Raw genomic sequence first — 17,215 nt, forward strand, 5'->3', positions numbered from 1 at the left:
GGGTGCAATGGTCTCTCCGCTCCTTGCAGCCGTGGGCAGCGCAGCGGAACCCCTCCTCCTCGTGCGCCACCTGGAAGCCGCTGCGTCCTTCCTCACCGCCCTTGCCGAGCCGCACCGAGCAACGTGCCAGAAGTGTCGACGCGAGGCACACGCGTGTAGACGCGACGCGCGCATGGACACGAGTTCACAAGCGCGGTGTTACGCGAGCGGGGGAGACGTGAGTGTACCTGCCGGCAGGCCTTGCGGCAGTCGGTGCCGATGGCCAGCGCACAGCAGCTCAGCCCCACCCAGCTGTCCGCGCTCTTCTGCCCACCTGCGCAAGGGAAACATACAAACAAGCAGGTTCTGGTTATGGGGATGGGGTTGGCAACGTTAGGGAGCTGAGCGACAGTGGCGAAACAATTCACTGGTTCATCGGTGACAGAACATCGCACATTGAGAACTGAACACCGCGCGGTGAGAAACGAACACACACCGGCGGGCTATACAGCACGGCGCAAACACCTGTGCAGGAGAGAAAACTATCGCTCTTGAATTTACTTCTCCACCCTGCATCGTGACAAATCATCGAATCGTCAGCGGGCTGCTTCGCACCACCTTGGCTGAGGTCATTAGGAACCTGGCCCGGGGCACCAGAGCGGGCGGCGTGGACGGAGGGGTGGGGGGGGGGCCCTCACATTTTGAGTTACATCGCTAAGTTTAAGTGTTTTAAGTGGCTTGCCTCAAGCTTTGATTGTACGTTTTTTTATTTTCACAGTGGATTTTTTTTCTTATTTCCATATTCACAACTGGAATTATAGCCGCTGGAGTGAAATGAAATCCTTCAAATGTCAAAGTTGTATTTATTATTTAAGTGGGGCATGCATCTCCGAGGTTGTTGGCTATTTAATTGGCCCCCGAGGAACGGGGATTTAACTTCATGAGAAAAATGGCTCGGCGGGACCTCAACCCATGGTGCTGACACCATTTCCATAAAATTCAGGTTTCGCAACAACGATTTCAACTCGGAAGATATTCCACTGGGACCTCGCTCACGTCAAAGGGCCTGGAGCTCGGTAACCGATGCAAATCGTGCGGCTCATTCGGCCTTGGCTGGGTGTGGAGGTCCCTCTGCTGGGTGCACATGAGTTCGCTTCTGCTTCTAAACTAAACTTTTATTTTTTATTTTACCACGAAAGGCCCATAGATTTCTAGCTCTTTTTCAGAAGCGACCTGGAGGGAAAAACTGGAGGACCGGGAGAAAAATTCACGCAGCCACAGGGAGAGACATGCAGACTCCAAATATACAGCAGGCGGGATCGAACCCACGACCTCCTGCTTACCAGGTGAGGTAGGTAACAGCTTGCCACCGTGGTGCCCCAAAAAACGATTCTTCTGCCGAGGACAATGCTGACTCATACTGGCAGACACATGGAGATGGCTAATGCTTTTTTCCATTCAACACCGCCAGTTAATGGTGGTGTTGGGACAAAAAGAGATGATTTATTTATTTTCATTTCATGAAAACTAATCTTCAGAAAGAACACGGAGTTGCGTTTGCAGAGGGGTCGCCCGACAATTCGGCGCTTCTTCCACGCACGCGAGCTGTCCTCGGGTGGAGATGGAGCGGGTTGTGAGCGCGATAATCCCATAAAATCACTCCTCCTCACACCACTAACTGCAGCGTTGCTCACAATGTATTTAGGGTGCCTTCAAGGTCACCTTCAATACACACGGCACGGCGTAATGCACACGCGCTAAGAGGCGTGGAGAGAGGCGTCCTTGGAATTGCATTGAGGGGCAGAAAGAGGAACACGTGGATTAGGGAACGCATGCAGGTTATTGACATCATTCAAACTGCTAAGCAAAGTAAGTGGGCTTGGGAAGGTCACGTGGCCACAAGGGATAATAATGACAGAGTGGCAGCCAAAGAATGAAACGCATCAGGGGAGACGTCCACCATGGAGATGGAGCGATGCAAGAGGCTCGTGTGCTAAGTGGATAAATGCATTGCAGGACCGTGCCAACGTCCAATGAAGCCGCGTAAACAGCGGCACGAGCCAGCGATCGCAAGTCCGTGCCACGTGCGGTGCCGTACGGTCCGCCGGCGACAGGGACGAGTTCCCACGCACGCGAGCACGAGTCGAATTGGCGGAAAATCACGAGAAAATTCCCTCCTCACGCCCCCGGCTCTCGCCCAGAGAGAGAGAGAGGGGGGGGGGGCCTCATGCGGCCGCCACGGCAGCCGTGCCCGCGATCGGACTCGCAGCCCCCCCCGCCCCGTGCCCCAAGCCCCCCCCCCCCCCCCGTGGCCCCCCGTGGCCCCCCTCGAGCTTGCCACAACAAAGCCGCCGGCGCTGCCCGCGTGGGCGTGGCTAGGGAGCCGCATCCCCCCACCCCACCCCCCCACCACCCCCCACCAACCCCCCCACCACCCCCACTACCCCCACCCCCCCCACCACCCCCCACCACCCCCACCACCCCCCCCACCACCCGCATCACCACCCCACCACCACCTCCCCCCCACCACGCGCGTGCGTGCGCGTGCGTACAGTGCACGCGCACGCGGACGTGGCTCCCCGCGGAGGCGCCGGTTGCCGAGGCAACAGCCTCCCAGCTGAAGCAGAAGGAGGAGAAGCAGCGAGAGGCAATTTTGGTTTTCCAGGGCAACGGGCCGCTGCAGAAGAATGGTTTTAATGGTGCACGGCAGCATCGCATGGACACGGGGGAGGGGTGGGCGCAGGGTACATGGGGTAGTGGTGGTGGTGTGAATGGTGGTTGTTTGGTGGTTCCGAATCTGAGTGTGCGTGGTGGTGGTGGTGGTGGTGGAGGCCATGGGATGTGTGGTGCTAGTGATGGTGGTGGTGTGAACGGCGGTTGTTCGGTGGTACAGATCAGAGCGTGGGTGGTGGTGGTGTTTGTGCTCGTGATGGTTCGTTGGTTGTACGGATCAGTGGGTGGTGGTAGTTGGAGGCACGGTATGGGTCGTGGTAGTGACGGTGGTGGTGGGAGTTGTGGTAGGGGAGGCGGTGTGAGTGGTGGTGTGTGGTGTGGGAGTGTAGCGGTTACCTCGCTGCACTATTAACCCGAGTTAGTTTCCCGTTCACGGCCACCAACAGCAGTGACGATTATCTGTACAAGTCTTGGGCCTCTCCTAGGTCGACTCGGCCTAAAATGAGTGCCTGGTGCAATGTGTAAACATCGCCACTGGGGAGACAAAGGTGGCCGGGTGTGGTACTGGTCACCCACCCCCCTCTTGTGTCACACTGGCCTTCGTAAGTGCTCGCTAATAGCACTTCCCCTAAAAATATGCTTCGGCTATGGGTGGGGGATCGTTGTCTTTGTGATGTGGCCGACCGTGCGTGTGATTCTGTGGCTCTGCGGTGTTTGCGACACGCATCGTGGTGTTGATCACGGCGCTTGTCGCGGTGCGTGCTGTGGTTTGTGTTACGGGGCGGGTCGTGCGGCGCGGGCCGCGATGCTCGGGGTCACGGTTGTGATGCTGTAACCAGGGCGGGCAGCTGCCAGCATTCATTACGAACACCGCTGAGCCTAATAGACCCGAGCATTAGGAGGGCACCACTGCCTGCCAAAACGCTCCGACTCGCTCACCTGGCCACGCGGGCCAGCGCCGTAGAAGTATGCCGCCTGCCTGTGATATTACGTCGCTCGCCGTCTAATCGCCGTTGCCTTAATGTAGAATTTGCCGACCATTTGATCTCCCCGCAAAGTCCGCGTCGCACCTGCTGAGGGCTGTTAGCGCCCGGCCGGCATAATGAGCGCCCTTACACGGCCCCCCCTCCGCCGCCGCCGCAGATCACACCCAGGGCCCACTTTGTCATCATTAGCGGCGCTGCTCTCCGGATCGAGCCGCGCAGGACTCAATCGGTGAGGCGGAGTTATAAATCTGCATGAATCAACAGCAAAAGTGGCCTAAACGTATGCTTATAAATAAACAGTGCAGGCGGCCGTAACATTTCGAATAAATCCGTCCCGTGCGCCGCTTTATGAGCACTCAAATCAAATCACGTGCGTCCCACACCGAGTGGCTGCAGCCAAGAAATTCTGGGCTCCGTTCCAGGCGCGAGAGTGTGAACCCCACGGCCCCAGCGAGAGAGAGACGATCCCGCAACCACTCCCCCTCTAAGCCTCTTCCCCCAAAATCCACCCCCCCCCCCGAAGAAAGCCCCCTCCTCCAGAGGCCCCTACGGGGACCACAACCCCCAACTTAAAGTTATTGTCGACCATCAGAAAACCTACATCTTTATCTTGGCTCCTGCTCGTTCACAATTGCTCGTTGGGGCCTTCTGTCTGTGTAGAGTCTTAACAAGAACAATGCTTTGCAGAATAACGCGCAACAACACGGGCAGAAAGGTCTCCTATCCCCGTGATGCACAGGTGCCACTGTTTAGCACGAAGTGGTTGTATTTATAAGCTGTCTATGGGACGGTGATACGTTGCAGAGGTCCACGGTTCAAATCCAGCGGACACCCTGTTTAATACTGCCGGTGTAACAATCGTAAAAAAGCGAGCCTTTTGCATCACAGCGGACGTTCAAAAGCCGCGATGTCGTTTGCAAGAGCAGGGCTCATTGAGTGCCGGCGTCAGGATCCAAATTTTCGAAATTAGAAACATTGCACCCAAATTAAATCTAAGCAGCAATCATCGCCCCTTGCTGCGAAAACTTGGCAGGACTCTCCTGAAAGAGTTATGTGACTCAGCGAGATTTCCTTGGGTAAAGAAGCACAGTGACAATAACAATAATATTCTACTTGCATTGTGTAACTGCACAGACTTGTTGCTGGTGCGTTCACAATCTTTGCATGCCGCTTGCAAGCAGGGTCCCGGGGTAATACCCAAGAGCCGCTATTGAAATATCAATTACAGTGCTGTAAAAATATAAAAATGTGGCGCCGTGGTGGCGAGATGTTAACTACCTTGCTTGGTATACAGGAGGTCGTGGATTGGATCGAGACCCCGACACCTGCTGTGTATTTCGAATGCGCATACCTCTCTCTCCCCGTGGTCGTGTAGATTTTGCTCCGGGTTCTCTAGTTTTTTTCCTCAAAAATTTGAATCGACATCACGCGTTTAGAGTATTTGGCTGCGATATATTTCCACGTGATAAGCCACTTCATTGAGATATCATTTGTGACCAGGTCACTTATGAAAAAGAGCTATATAGCTCAGTGAGCATTAGATGGTAAAAATATAAACAGTAGCTTACATAGTTAAATAAAATAAATCCGGTGTTTTGGTGGCCTTCCAATGACAGTGAATCCAATATTTTAAGAGAGAAGGATAAGTCGCGGTGAAGTCCGAAGCTAACCACGACGGGAGGACACCCGGGGCTCCCCGCCACGTGCGGAGCTCCGAATCTCCCCTCCATCGCCGGCGAGGCGCCACCGCAGGGCCACCGCAGCATCATCATAATCATGATCGTCGTCGTCCTTGTCGTCATCATTGTCCAGCGCTCCTACAGCGACGACTCCCAGTCTCAAACTCTCCTCCAACCCCAACGGTTTGACGAGGGCCTCCCCAAACAGCGCACGGGTCGCTGTTCCGGTTTACTTGACCATACTTCACCCCGCCGGTCAGCGTGCAGCGATAAAGCTGATGGGCATATACGTGGGAGCTTGGCGGTGCAGTAAACCAATGGATTTTGCTGCACTGCACTAAGCTGTCCACAACTGTAGCCCCACAGCCCATGACACCTACAATGCATTGGTGGTCACTCATCTAAGCACTATCCAAACTCAGCCCTGCTTAGCTTCATCGATTTGATCACAGGAATAAACAGTTATTAAACACTCAACTTTACGAAGCAACGCAGAGGTTGTATCTAGAGTGTAAATCAGGTGGCACACATATCCACCAATGGTATGGCCAATATGTGAGCGTTAAAGGAATCTCTGGACAGGACTCCCATGCCAGCAAAAAGAGCAGCGTGGAAAAGCCCCACACCCGGGTGAGTGCACGCAACGCCTAATTGCCCACCGGCGTCATACATGGGGGCCACAGGCCTTCCTCTTTCTGCTGCTGCGTTGGCAGTGGGGCACAAGCACCAATTCAACACATTCGTCAATAACGCTGCCAACCACATCAAGAAAACTATATACAGAAGGCGACATTCCGGATAATGGCCTCTTCTTCATAGCGGAGCAATGCTACGAAGAAGACATCCATCGGCAGAAACGTAGCCCTACTAAATGTAGTTTATGCTCCTTAGGGCAATTGCCCTTCCGGTCGTTATGCAGATGAGCACGCGTCCACGTGCCCCTACAACCCCCTCTCCCCCTTCCAGTGGGCGGTGGGGCCATGCCGAGCAATGTCCCCACAGAGATAAAAGTCTCGCTCGGACCCTGGCCACGCACGCGATTAAAGGCCATCGCGGCCCCATGAAGAGCTTGGGCAGGGCGGCCGCGGCCTCACGCCTCACTGAACGCCACCCCCCCTCCCTCTGCTGCTGCTGCGGGGGGGGGCATCGCGTGCCCCTCCCACGACCCCGACTCTCTCTCCCAAGCCAAGGTGCAACATCGGACACTCCGTTTCCCACTTCCACACTACTGCGCTGGAGGCGAGCCAGGCCTTGCAACGTCAAGGGGAGTTCACTGGGACAGCCGTGCCAGCGCACATAGCAGTAGTCGCCGTAGTAGCACTGCAGGAAGGGAATGCTCCCTCCCTGTACCCCCTCCCCAGCCTTCGTGAGGTGGAGTTGAGGCGCAATGAACCCAACGACCTGAGTTTGATTCCCCAGCCTTGCAAAGTACCTTCGTCTGAGAGAAATCAATTTCGTGTGAGCCCACCACATTCAAACAATGATCAGCCACTGCCGAAGTGTTTGTCCTGCCGTGTTTCAGATCTGCCTTATGTTCACGAACACTGTCCGAGACATGTCGCTTAGTTTCCCCGATGTAACTATTGCCGCAGATACAGCTCAGTTTGTAGACGCCAAGGTATTGCATGTCAGGGATCCTATCCTTCACAGATGGAATCAGATCACGAATTTTATTTACTGTGTTAAATCGAGCCTGGATCTTGTGTTTGCTCAAGATTTTGGAAATAGTTTTGGTGACCCCTGCTATGTATGGCAAGGTGATGGTTTTGATTGGGTCCTCAGATGGTTCTTTCCCAACGGTTGGGGTGATAGCTTTACGGATTGTGTGGTCCGAATATCCATTCATCTTGAGAGCTTGGCGTACGTGTTTCAGTTCACTGGCTAGGTGATGATGGTCGGAGATACATCGAGCTCTATGGTGTAGAGTTTTGGGATGGATGGTGGTGGGAGTCAGGTTTTAGGTAGGCATCCGTATGAGTTGCTTTCATGTAGACAGTGTCCCATTGAGCCATTTGATCTCTTTTCGATTAGAACATCCAAAAATGGTAGCTTGCCATCCTTTTCCACCTCCATGGTGAATTGGATGGCTGGGTGTATGGAATTAATGTGGTTGAGGAATTGGTTCAGAGCTGGTCGGCCATATGGCCAGATGACGAACGTGTCATCTATGTGCCTCTTCCACAAGGACGGACGTAGAGTGGATTCCTGGATGGCATCTGTTTCAAAATCTTCCATGAAAACATTGGCTACAACCGGAGATAAGGGAGAACCCATTGGGGTGCCTTCAACTTGTTTGTAAAATGTTACATTTGAGGTGAAGTATGTATTGGTGAGGCAGTGTCTAACCAATATTAACCTTTGCTCAATGCAAGAAACACGTTACACTCTCATCTGTCGCGACCACGGTAGGGCCGTTGGTGGCCGCTTTCACCTTTTTTGGGGACCAAAAACGGGCAGAGCTGTGCTCGGTAAACCGTGCACAGCACAGAAGCGTGACCAACATCTCTGCACGGTTACATCCCATTCTCATCTCTGTACATAACAGCAGCAGCAGCACCTCACCTGGCGGGCGGGCGGACCTGAGGGGCCCGCCCTGCTTGGTGAGAGGAGGTTCCAGTTTCCTGGCCTCGGGGCCCTATTCTTTGTTGACACCCCCCACCGCTCCACCCCCGCACGTTGTTTTTTTGGGGGGGTTCACGAAGCTCCCAACGGAGCATGGGGTGGGGGTGGCGCGGATTGAAACCTCGCGTAAAAAATGAGCGACAGCCATCCACGCCCCCCACCGACGCGTGTGACATTTAGCAGCTGCTGGAGTCTAAAGCATTTGTTTTGCCAGGTAGCGTGGGTTGGTGGGCTGGGCAGGCCCCCCCACCCCCCGTCTAACAGTCCCCAAAACCCCCTCCCACCACCACAACCCTCCCCGGTCGCCACCTTGATGAGAAACAGCCGTCAGAGCAAGGAAAACACTCGGCTCACTGTCTCGGCGTTCGCGAGCGGACCACGCTGTTCCGCTCGAGATGCGGGAAGCGTCGTTAAAATACATCTGGCTTCACGAACCGGGGAGGTGTGAGGGGTAGGGATTGAAGAAAATGTTTTAATATATTAGCAATGCATCTCCCGAGATAACACGTGTCCCCACTTCTGGGGAAACTGTGATAATTACCGGCGCAGAGGTAGTCACGTCGCGTTGTCGTAGCTGTCAACCCATACGGTTTACCCGTATTCTTGAACAGGAAAATTTAGTTTTCAGGTCCATGCGGCATACAGCCGTTTCAATACGGGCAATATATATTGTCTATTTGTTTGTGTTTCTCCCTTGTGATAGAACTTTGTAGGATGAACGTTGAGAATTAAAAGGGGCACGGGGTGACCAATACGGTCTGAATTGGTCTGTAATAAGTTAGGCACTGATAAGGGGTTGACATGTAGGAGTAACTTGCTGCGAGAATTTCTGAAAACATCTCCCACCCAGACACCCCCCCACCACACAACTCTTATCGCTCTGTGAGCCGAGCGCCGCCAAACGCCTGTAAAACGTAAACAGCGGCGGAGCTTGGCGACGACTCCGAGATGGAATTCGTGAAAAAAATAGTCTGCTCGTAAAACATCTCGAGGTTAGAGGGAGTACTTACTCATCGGGAAGGCGTTCGCGCCTGATGCGAATTAGGGAGTCGTTCTGCTGTGGAGAATCTCAAATATATTCCTTTTGACACTTGACGCAAATCCCAAGGGGCTTGGAATTGCCTTGCAAAAATACACGGCAGCCTTGGGCAGACGAAATGTGGGTGCCATTGTTGCATAAAGCCCTCAAGTTTGAGCGGCAGAGGCAGCTCCGCGTCGCATCAAACCACACGAACGGGGGAAGCCAAAAATACTGGAGAATGGGATTCGGTACAGAAAAGGCCCGATAGGCGTAACACCATGCCCTCCCTTGAAGCTCACATCTCTATGCAATGACAATAACATATCACGTGACAGTACAATAGTGCGGGCGAGTACGTTGAATGACACTTGTAATGTGTGTATTGTGTGAGTCTGCGTGCTTCTTGTGCCCATTTCTCAGGACCTTTTGACAGCGTCTGAGCAGAGCCGCTGTGAGATTAACCAGCAAATATTTCTGCATTTCTGCTCCCATGCTCCCTGTCGGTTCTGCCCACCTCCTGGTCAACAAACACAGGCCTAATTGCACATTGCTCGAGTGTGCGAGCTCTTGTCTGATCGCGCGGGGTGGTCTGTACACACAGCCCTGTTGGCTCGCTGCCTCCCTCTCTCGCCTCCCCGTCCATCCGTCCGTCCATCTCTCTCAGATCTGTTGTTGTCCTTCACGGGTCCTCCGCTACTCGATGGGGCATACATGTACTCCATACAGCACTCGGTGCCACCACCACCGCCCACGCAACGCCACCCTCCTACTCAACCCCCGCAACTACCAGCCTCTCCCCTGCGCGCCTCTTCTCACGTCACTCCTCCGCACGGCAGACCGCTGGAATAACACAGCTGAAGAAGCATCGCTCTTGTTTGCGTTGGGCCGCTTTGCTGGGTTTGTTGTTTCGGAATTAGGCGAAAGCGACGGTGCGGTCAGAGGGCCGAGCCTCGACTCTATTAAAGCTCTTATCTTCAGGGGATATCGCTGGGCTGGTGCGGCACGGACTCCTCCTCCTTCCCACGCGCTCTCACGCGACGAGGATTCTCATGAGGACTGCTCGTCAACGCTGACCGAGTAACACTTTTGAGGTTTTCACAGAGTGTTTTTATTTTCCTACCCCCAACCCTCTCACACGTAACCAGTGGCAGCTGAGGGGGTTCCGGTCCCAGGGGAAGGCTGTCGCTTGGCAACTGGCCTGAGCAGGAGGAGGAGGAGCGGGCGAGGGGACGAGGAAGGGTCGGTCTCTCGTTTCCCCATCGAGGTTACAGCTATCGCCTTGCCCGGCCGTAGCAGGCGGCCCCAAAGCATAGGCGGCCAAGAATCCAGTCCACCTGTTCCACTCCATTATCCTGCATCTCACTTATACTCAATCTATAAATATACAAACATTATTTATTTACCTAAGGAAGCCAAACTGAATCTCAAAAGAGTCCTACTTTGGGATGTTTGGATAATCCATTAATGAGTGTTTGGCATGTGGGAGGAAACTGGAGTACCCGGGAGAAATGCCATGCGTATGTGAGCATACTTAAAGCTGTGCACGGATAGATTCAAGCTGCTGTACTGCCTCGTATTGGCCTCTTCCAAACGTGAGCCTACACCACCTGGCATTCCGAGGCAGTCTCCTATTCAACCAGTGCCAACCGGGCTCCAACTGGCTTCTCGCTTGCTAAGACCGATGAGATCAGGGTGGGGGACGTCAGGATAACTTGATGGCAAGGCGCACATGCAACAAAGTGTTGCACACCCAGCACCAAACGTGCGATTGTGAGCGCAAGTTACAGTCTTCACGGCACAATAGCATGAAGCAAACTGTTTACACTGCCTCCCGCTCCCTCCCAGCGTGCATCACAACTTGATGACAATCCACGCAAACCGGGGGTGCATTGCCGCCGCCGCCTCCGCCGGGCGATCTGCAATTGGCACTGCAATTTGTAGCCCTTTGTTTGGCAGTCAGGGTCGGGGCAAGTGAACGGGAGCTGCGCGTGAGTGGGGGTGGTGGTGGTGGTGCCGATCCATTATGCAGCGCGAGCACGTTTCACACCACCGGCTCGTTCCACGACCCCCACCCCCACCAGCAACAAATCTGCCCTGCGTTACGGCCATCACTGCCACAGCCCCCAGAGAGCCGCCACAGCCGCAACGACGCACACACACGCGCGTGCCACCACCCCCTGTCGCTTTACAAGAGCAGAGGTGACCTGGGTGGCGGCGGGCTCCCTTGCACCTCCGAGGATTGTCTCGCAAAAATTAAATTAAAAAAACGTGTTTCAAACGGCGTTCAGGCTTGACGCGCTCTTAATTTCACGGGGCGAATTTTAAGGGGGGAGGGGGGGGCGGAGTGCGAGGAAAATCGGCCGCAGTTGCTGGGATGATGCGGTTGTTGATGCGCTTGTTGATCTGCAAAAGTTTGTTTGAAGCACTCCCAGGCCCGGCGGTGGGGAGGAGTGAGGCCAGGGCGCAGCCGCTTATCTCGTCACGACACGGCACCCCCCGGCAGTGCTGCTCACATCGAACGCTAATCAGCCGGCGCAGGGACACGGCACAACTGCCGGGGGCCTACTTGCCCTCTACCACTCGCCACCCCTCCAGCCTCCACCGTGGCCTCCTGCCACCCCGTCACAGAGACGCAACCCAGAGCAATGGCATAGGGGGGCCATTGCACCCCCTTGTAGATGTTTTTATGGTCCAGACCATTTTGGGCATTTTCCATGAACGTATAATTGTAAGCAACACAATTTATATTTTCCTGATGTATATTACATTGTTTTTATACATTTGACTCAACGCGATGTGAAAATGTAATTGTGTGAATTGCTTAATGATTGCCATATTGAATCTAACACACATGCATTCAGTCATGTGTGTTTCATCTGAAATAAAGACCGAGTTGGGAAAACTTTTTGTTCCAACTCAGTGGAAAAATATTTCCTCCCCCACCCCCCGCTGCGAAACGTCTCGCTGGGTGCGCCACCGCCCATCCCTGCCACTACCGCTCGCTGCGCCCGGCGCAAGCGTTGGGCCCTCACTGCGCCCAGCGTGGGAACGTGGTTGCTTACCTGGGAGCGTGGAGTTGACGCAGTCCCAGAATTCAAGCTGCAACGACAGAAGAAGAAGATAAAAACATCACAGGAATTAGTCGGTAACCTCGAGTCCACGTGTGTTTTATTTGTCTGTTTATGACGACTGCATTCTTCCAGCACACAATAGGTAACTATACAGGGCAGAGATTATCAACGGGAAGACGACTGTACATCATGTGCAATATGAATAAGCCGGCATCTTTAGTTTGAGGGCTGCTGCTGCTACTATTGTTTCAGGTGTCCCCTGGAAGAATAAATATGTGTCAATGGATTCTCATCTAAAAGATAATAAACGAAGTTCACGTGTGCACGTGCGTGGATATGAGCCGCTGTGATTGCACTGGGGCGCTTTCTGAAGAAATTGGTTGCGTAAATTGCCATTAAAGTTAAAGGCAAACCAAAATCAAAGGGATATTTTGTTATTGTGGTTGTGTATCTTGGTCATGTATCACGGACCGACACCAGTTTAAAGTCTCCTTAATGAAAAAAAAGTATTTAAAGTTGCGGTTATGTGTGTCATTATAATACAGTATTTCAGTGACATCACTGCATTAATGGTTGAAGTGCATGGGGAGTAGCATCACAGTGACGTCAGCAGGAGGGCTATAACGATGCTCATGACCCTCACTTTGAAGCATTTGTCTTATCATTCATAAAGCCGCAAAGATATGGCCCTGGTACATATTGTCCAGAAGAGACGTGTTTGCGTGCGTTGGTGTTTTGGCTTGCGTTCTTTTTTCATTGGAAAATAACTACCTCGTGTGCAGTGGCATTTTTTTTTACGAAGCCCTCAGCCGTGAGGCCAAAGTGACCCAATCCACGCGAGAATCCGCCCACTCTAGATGGAGCCAAACGAGCCAAATGTGTTCACGGCATCTGCAATCTCACAAACACGAATAACCGAGGGCACGCGTGGCGCACGGATGCACATCGTCCATCTGCAATGCACATGTGGATTCCAACACTTGCAATACAATGCAAACGTGGATTTGTACGGCTACAAACCGCGACCACATCACAAGACACTGTCGAAACAGGAGTACATACCTGCGTAGAGATTTATTAAAAAATAATATGTTTTTTCTATCTACGTGACTTTACTGAAAGAGCCAAAGAATATGCATATAAAGATTTATCGTAGTTTTTTTCAAACAGCAGAAAATGATGGGTGGTATTCAGTAGACCACGGCGAGATCCGATAGGACTTGATTGGCAGGAGCTTATTTGCAAACACCCACGTGGAGACGATTGAGTCTTGAGTTTAGACTTTGGCAGAAGAGGAGGTGGTTCACCAATACAAACGGCCAGGAAGGGAGTCCCAGACAGCTGGAGCAGCATCAGCGAAAGAAGTGACCTCCCATCGAGCGAAGGTTGACTTGCGAGATTCAAAAACTCGCTTGTTGATGCACAATGTGTAAACGTTGAGGTATCCTACTCGGATTAGCACTCCTTCAATCAGCAGTGCACGTCGCACGTGTGCGTAACAGTGAAGGGAGCAAGTAGGACTCCAGGGCTTGGCTTCCAACAACCGGGGGCACAGCATGAGACCCATTCGGAACCTTCTGCACGTGGCCCATGGCGATTCCATCGAGGGATCTCTCTCCCTTGAGCCACGCACAATCGAGTCTCCCTACCGGAGGTATTCATTTCAAGTAATTCGCAATTTCTGTAAGCGATTAGAAATTGACAGTGGCCAAGGCAATGCCGCTCTGAAGTTGCTGCACACGACATCAGTGCGAACAGCGAGAGGACCACGCGATGCGTGGTCTGCGCCTTCCTTGAAAGCAGCCAGCAGCTTGAGCCAACGCTCATTAACATAGCCGACACAGCAGAGGCATTGGAACTTAAACTCTGCAGCCCCCACATGCCGCTCCTGCTGCATCCCCCTCCCACTCTGCTCCCCGGGACTGCTGTCAATCTCACGACGTCCGACGGCTCAGAGCGCCCAACTTTTATTCTGTCTCTGAAATTCACTCCGTTTTATTTTTCCACCCACGTTCTTACAAAACTTGCGACAAGACACCATCGCACCATCGACTCCCAAAAACTATTTTTTTTATCTCGACGCGTCGACATGTCTCAACGATTAGACTCAAATCCGGGCCAGCAAACTGCGACTTCTTCACAAAAATCTCGTCGGACTTTAAGTGTACGAAATCAAATTAGCGCAGAAACTAAAAAAAACCCTGGGCTTTCGTGGCACAAAGGGCGGAACTAATATCTGGCTGACCCGACAGGAAATGTGTGTCCCTGTGCCCCTGTGTTTCGCTTTGTTTCCTGGCTCGCCTCCCCTGCCACCACCCATCCGCCCGTCACCCGCACGCCATCCGCACCCCGTCATGGCGCCTCTTGCCGGGGTCCTCTCCATTAACATTCCTGGACCGTGAGTGGAGGGAAGGAGTAGGGGGGGCGGGGGGGCGCTGCCTGTCGCCACTCATTACCCGACTCCTCGGCACAAATGCCAGCTTTGTCCCGGTTTCTCCCTCGGGACTTTAGCCTCCGACTCACACTCCAGCCTCAGCCACGATCATCCCCGCGACCCCTTCCCGCTGCGGCCGCTCGCGACCCTCGGGCCGTGCCCTCAGACGTCGAGGGAGAATTCATTCACGATGTGGGGGGGGGGGGTTCATCGGCGCTGCCTTGAGCCAAGTGCGACTGAAACCCTCGCGAAGTGAATTCCCGGGGCTATGGAAGTGGAGTGAGGCTAACTGTGGAACGTGTATGTTTCAAACGCAGTTTAACGAACAAAAACTGTGGCGATGCCACTTCTGCGGAGGGGCACGATGCAGCCAATGTTCAACTTCACGTGGACGTGACACCCCAGACAGCACGAGTGACAAGGCGCAGTGCTTTTGTCCGCGTAGCATTCTGCGCCGACCCTCATCCCCTGTGTGTGTGCGAGAAACGGCTTGGGACGCCCATCAATTTGTACAAATGGAGCATTACGTTCGGCTCCTCCCAACTACTACGACGTTTAAATAAAGACACCGCTCGTAAACATCGCAGCAACATGTTTTGACTTGACTGTAATAATACTAATCGCGCTAGACTATAATCTAGAAGCGGGCGTGATTCTTCAGGATGTTACAGCCTCGCTCTCTGCTCTCCCACCAACGCTACGGGGTTGCGTTCCGTGTGTCCGAGGTCGTTCTGAACCCATGGGAAAATCCGAGTGCCGCTCAGGAACCGGAGAGAGACCTCCGCACAGCGACGCCGGCAGTGATTTAAGGCCCTCTCTCACTCATTCACACGAATGGGGTGTTTAACGTACCTACACATTCACTCTTGGAAAGGATTACGTGTTACAATGGTAAGTGCTGCGGGGGAGATATGTTATTGTCAATGGGCTCTCGCGTAGCGCCAGTGGGAAGCCGAGATAATCGGCATCTTCAGGCTCCGTGCGATTCAACGCCAGCGACTGCTGCTGTCAACATTATCACGGCGGGGAGGCGGCCCCGAGTCAACATCACCCCGACGTGAACCGAGAGCCCCTGTAGGTGCGATCGTCAAACACAAGCGAAAACAGTTTCGCCGCACAAACACTCATCGGCACGCACAACGACAGAGATCTCCCGTATAGCCTGAACACACTCCTGGGGCAAGTGCTGTTAGCGAGCATCTACGCACACGTGCACACACGCGTGGCCTATATACAGTAGTCGGCTTTCTGTTTTATATCCACTGGCGTCGGTGTTTACAATCACTGTGATGCATCATCGTTAACGGGTCCCAGCCGAGCCCGCGACATGGACAAGGACTTGTTTGTTTATTTGTCTTTTCATTAATGCACGGACTCCCCTTCCTGCTTCTCGTGGGCCTAGGGCTTCCTCCGCCCACCACCATCCATCACCCGCTGCCTCTCTCCCGCACGGGGAAAACACGCGAGGCTTTGCGCACTCTTCTGGTGCCGTGCACGCTGCCTCCCGTGCCGTGTGACGACGCGAGCACTGCCAGGTGGAGACGGACAGGTGTGTGTGTGTGATTGACAGGTGTGTGTGTGTGATTGACAGGTGTGTGTGATGGACAGGTGTGTGTGTGATGGACAGGTGTGTATGTGTGTGTGACACTGTGTGTGTGTGTGTGCGATGTACAGGTGTGTGTGTGTACGGGCTAGAGAAGAGATGGAGTGATGTGGTACAGGAGGACGTGGAGCTGAGTGGACTTGCCGATGACTGGTACCATCGGTGTCAAGATCGGCCTCTGTGGAGGAGGCTCGTGAAGGACGCTGCTACTGGGCAGTTGGAGGCAGTCACCCTCCAGCAACAACGGAGGGCGGAGGAGTGACGCTCACAACAACGAGCGGAGCACAGCAAGTTGGCACAATAGGGGGCACAGGTGGTGCATCAGCCAGTCATCTCGGTCATCTCAGTCAGTCAACCCGTGGCATCTGGGTCTGCCCCGTGACCTCCTGTCAGCGGGCGTTCGACACTTCACGTGGACTCAAGGTGCACATGGCCTGGCACAAGCGTCGTGGTGACGTCACCACCACTTAGTGGCGAATAGCGGTTGTTGTTGTTGTGTGTGTGATGTACAGGTGTGTGTGTGATGGACAAGTGTGTGTGTGATGGACAAGTGTGTGTGTGATGGACAGGTGTGTGTGTGTGCACAAGCGTGTGTGTGTGGACCTGCGAATGTGATGCAAGGAGGGTGATTGGTTCGTTTTTTCTCACAGCTGTTAAGAAGAAAGCCACAGATAAACGCTACAGAATATTTGTGGCTTTCTTTTGAAAAAAAATCGGTCCGACTTCTTTAGTGATACAAGACGATGACTTCAGCTTCGCTAATTAACATCTGCTTTCTGCCGCAAAGCCAAACATTTCGTCACTGGGAATGGAATTGCCCGGTGATGTCTGCGCCCATGTGTCTGTCTGAACTATTGTCAGTCAAAACAGACACTGACACCCCTTGGCACGTGGGCTGTAATCAGCTGCGAGCCGCATCAATATCCAGTGTGATGAAGAAGATAGGGACATTGTGACAAGTTGGTCCTCCTTTCTTACGAAAATATATTTTTGGCATTTTAAACTAACCGTGTGAATTGTGGCATGCTGGCTGTGGGCGACAGTATGAAGCATCTCATTCACACCACATTCCAATGTTCTTTTGCATTTTTTGCGGGGGGGGGGGGTAGAGTTAAGCTGTTGGCTTCTACGAGTCCAGATTCGCACG

The 17,215-nt window shown here is 53.4% G+C and overlaps 1 protein-coding gene across 1 annotated transcript in view; it reads right to left on the bottom strand.

The window, feature by feature from the left end:
* LOC144934411 (reversion-inducing cysteine-rich protein with Kazal motifs-like) overlaps nucleotides 1-17,215 on the bottom strand; it is a 50,904-nt gene that overhangs the window by 29,186 nt on the left and 4,503 nt on the right. The window contains exons 4-5 of the mRNA XM_078860142.1: nucleotides 12,023-12,059; nucleotides 228-313 (exon numbers count right to left, since the gene is read on the bottom strand). Of these exons, the coding sequence (XP_078716268.1) occupies nucleotides 228-313; nucleotides 12,023-12,059 (123 nt within the window). The remainder of the gene's footprint in view (nucleotides 1-227; nucleotides 314-12,022; nucleotides 12,060-17,215) is intronic.

The sequence above is a fragment of the Lampetra fluviatilis genome, chromosome 10, assembly GCF_964198595.1.
Source record: "Lampetra fluviatilis chromosome 10, kcLamFluv1.1, whole genome shotgun sequence".
NCBI classification, from domain to species: Eukaryota; Metazoa; Chordata; class Hyperoartia; order Petromyzontiformes; family Petromyzontidae; genus Lampetra; species Lampetra fluviatilis.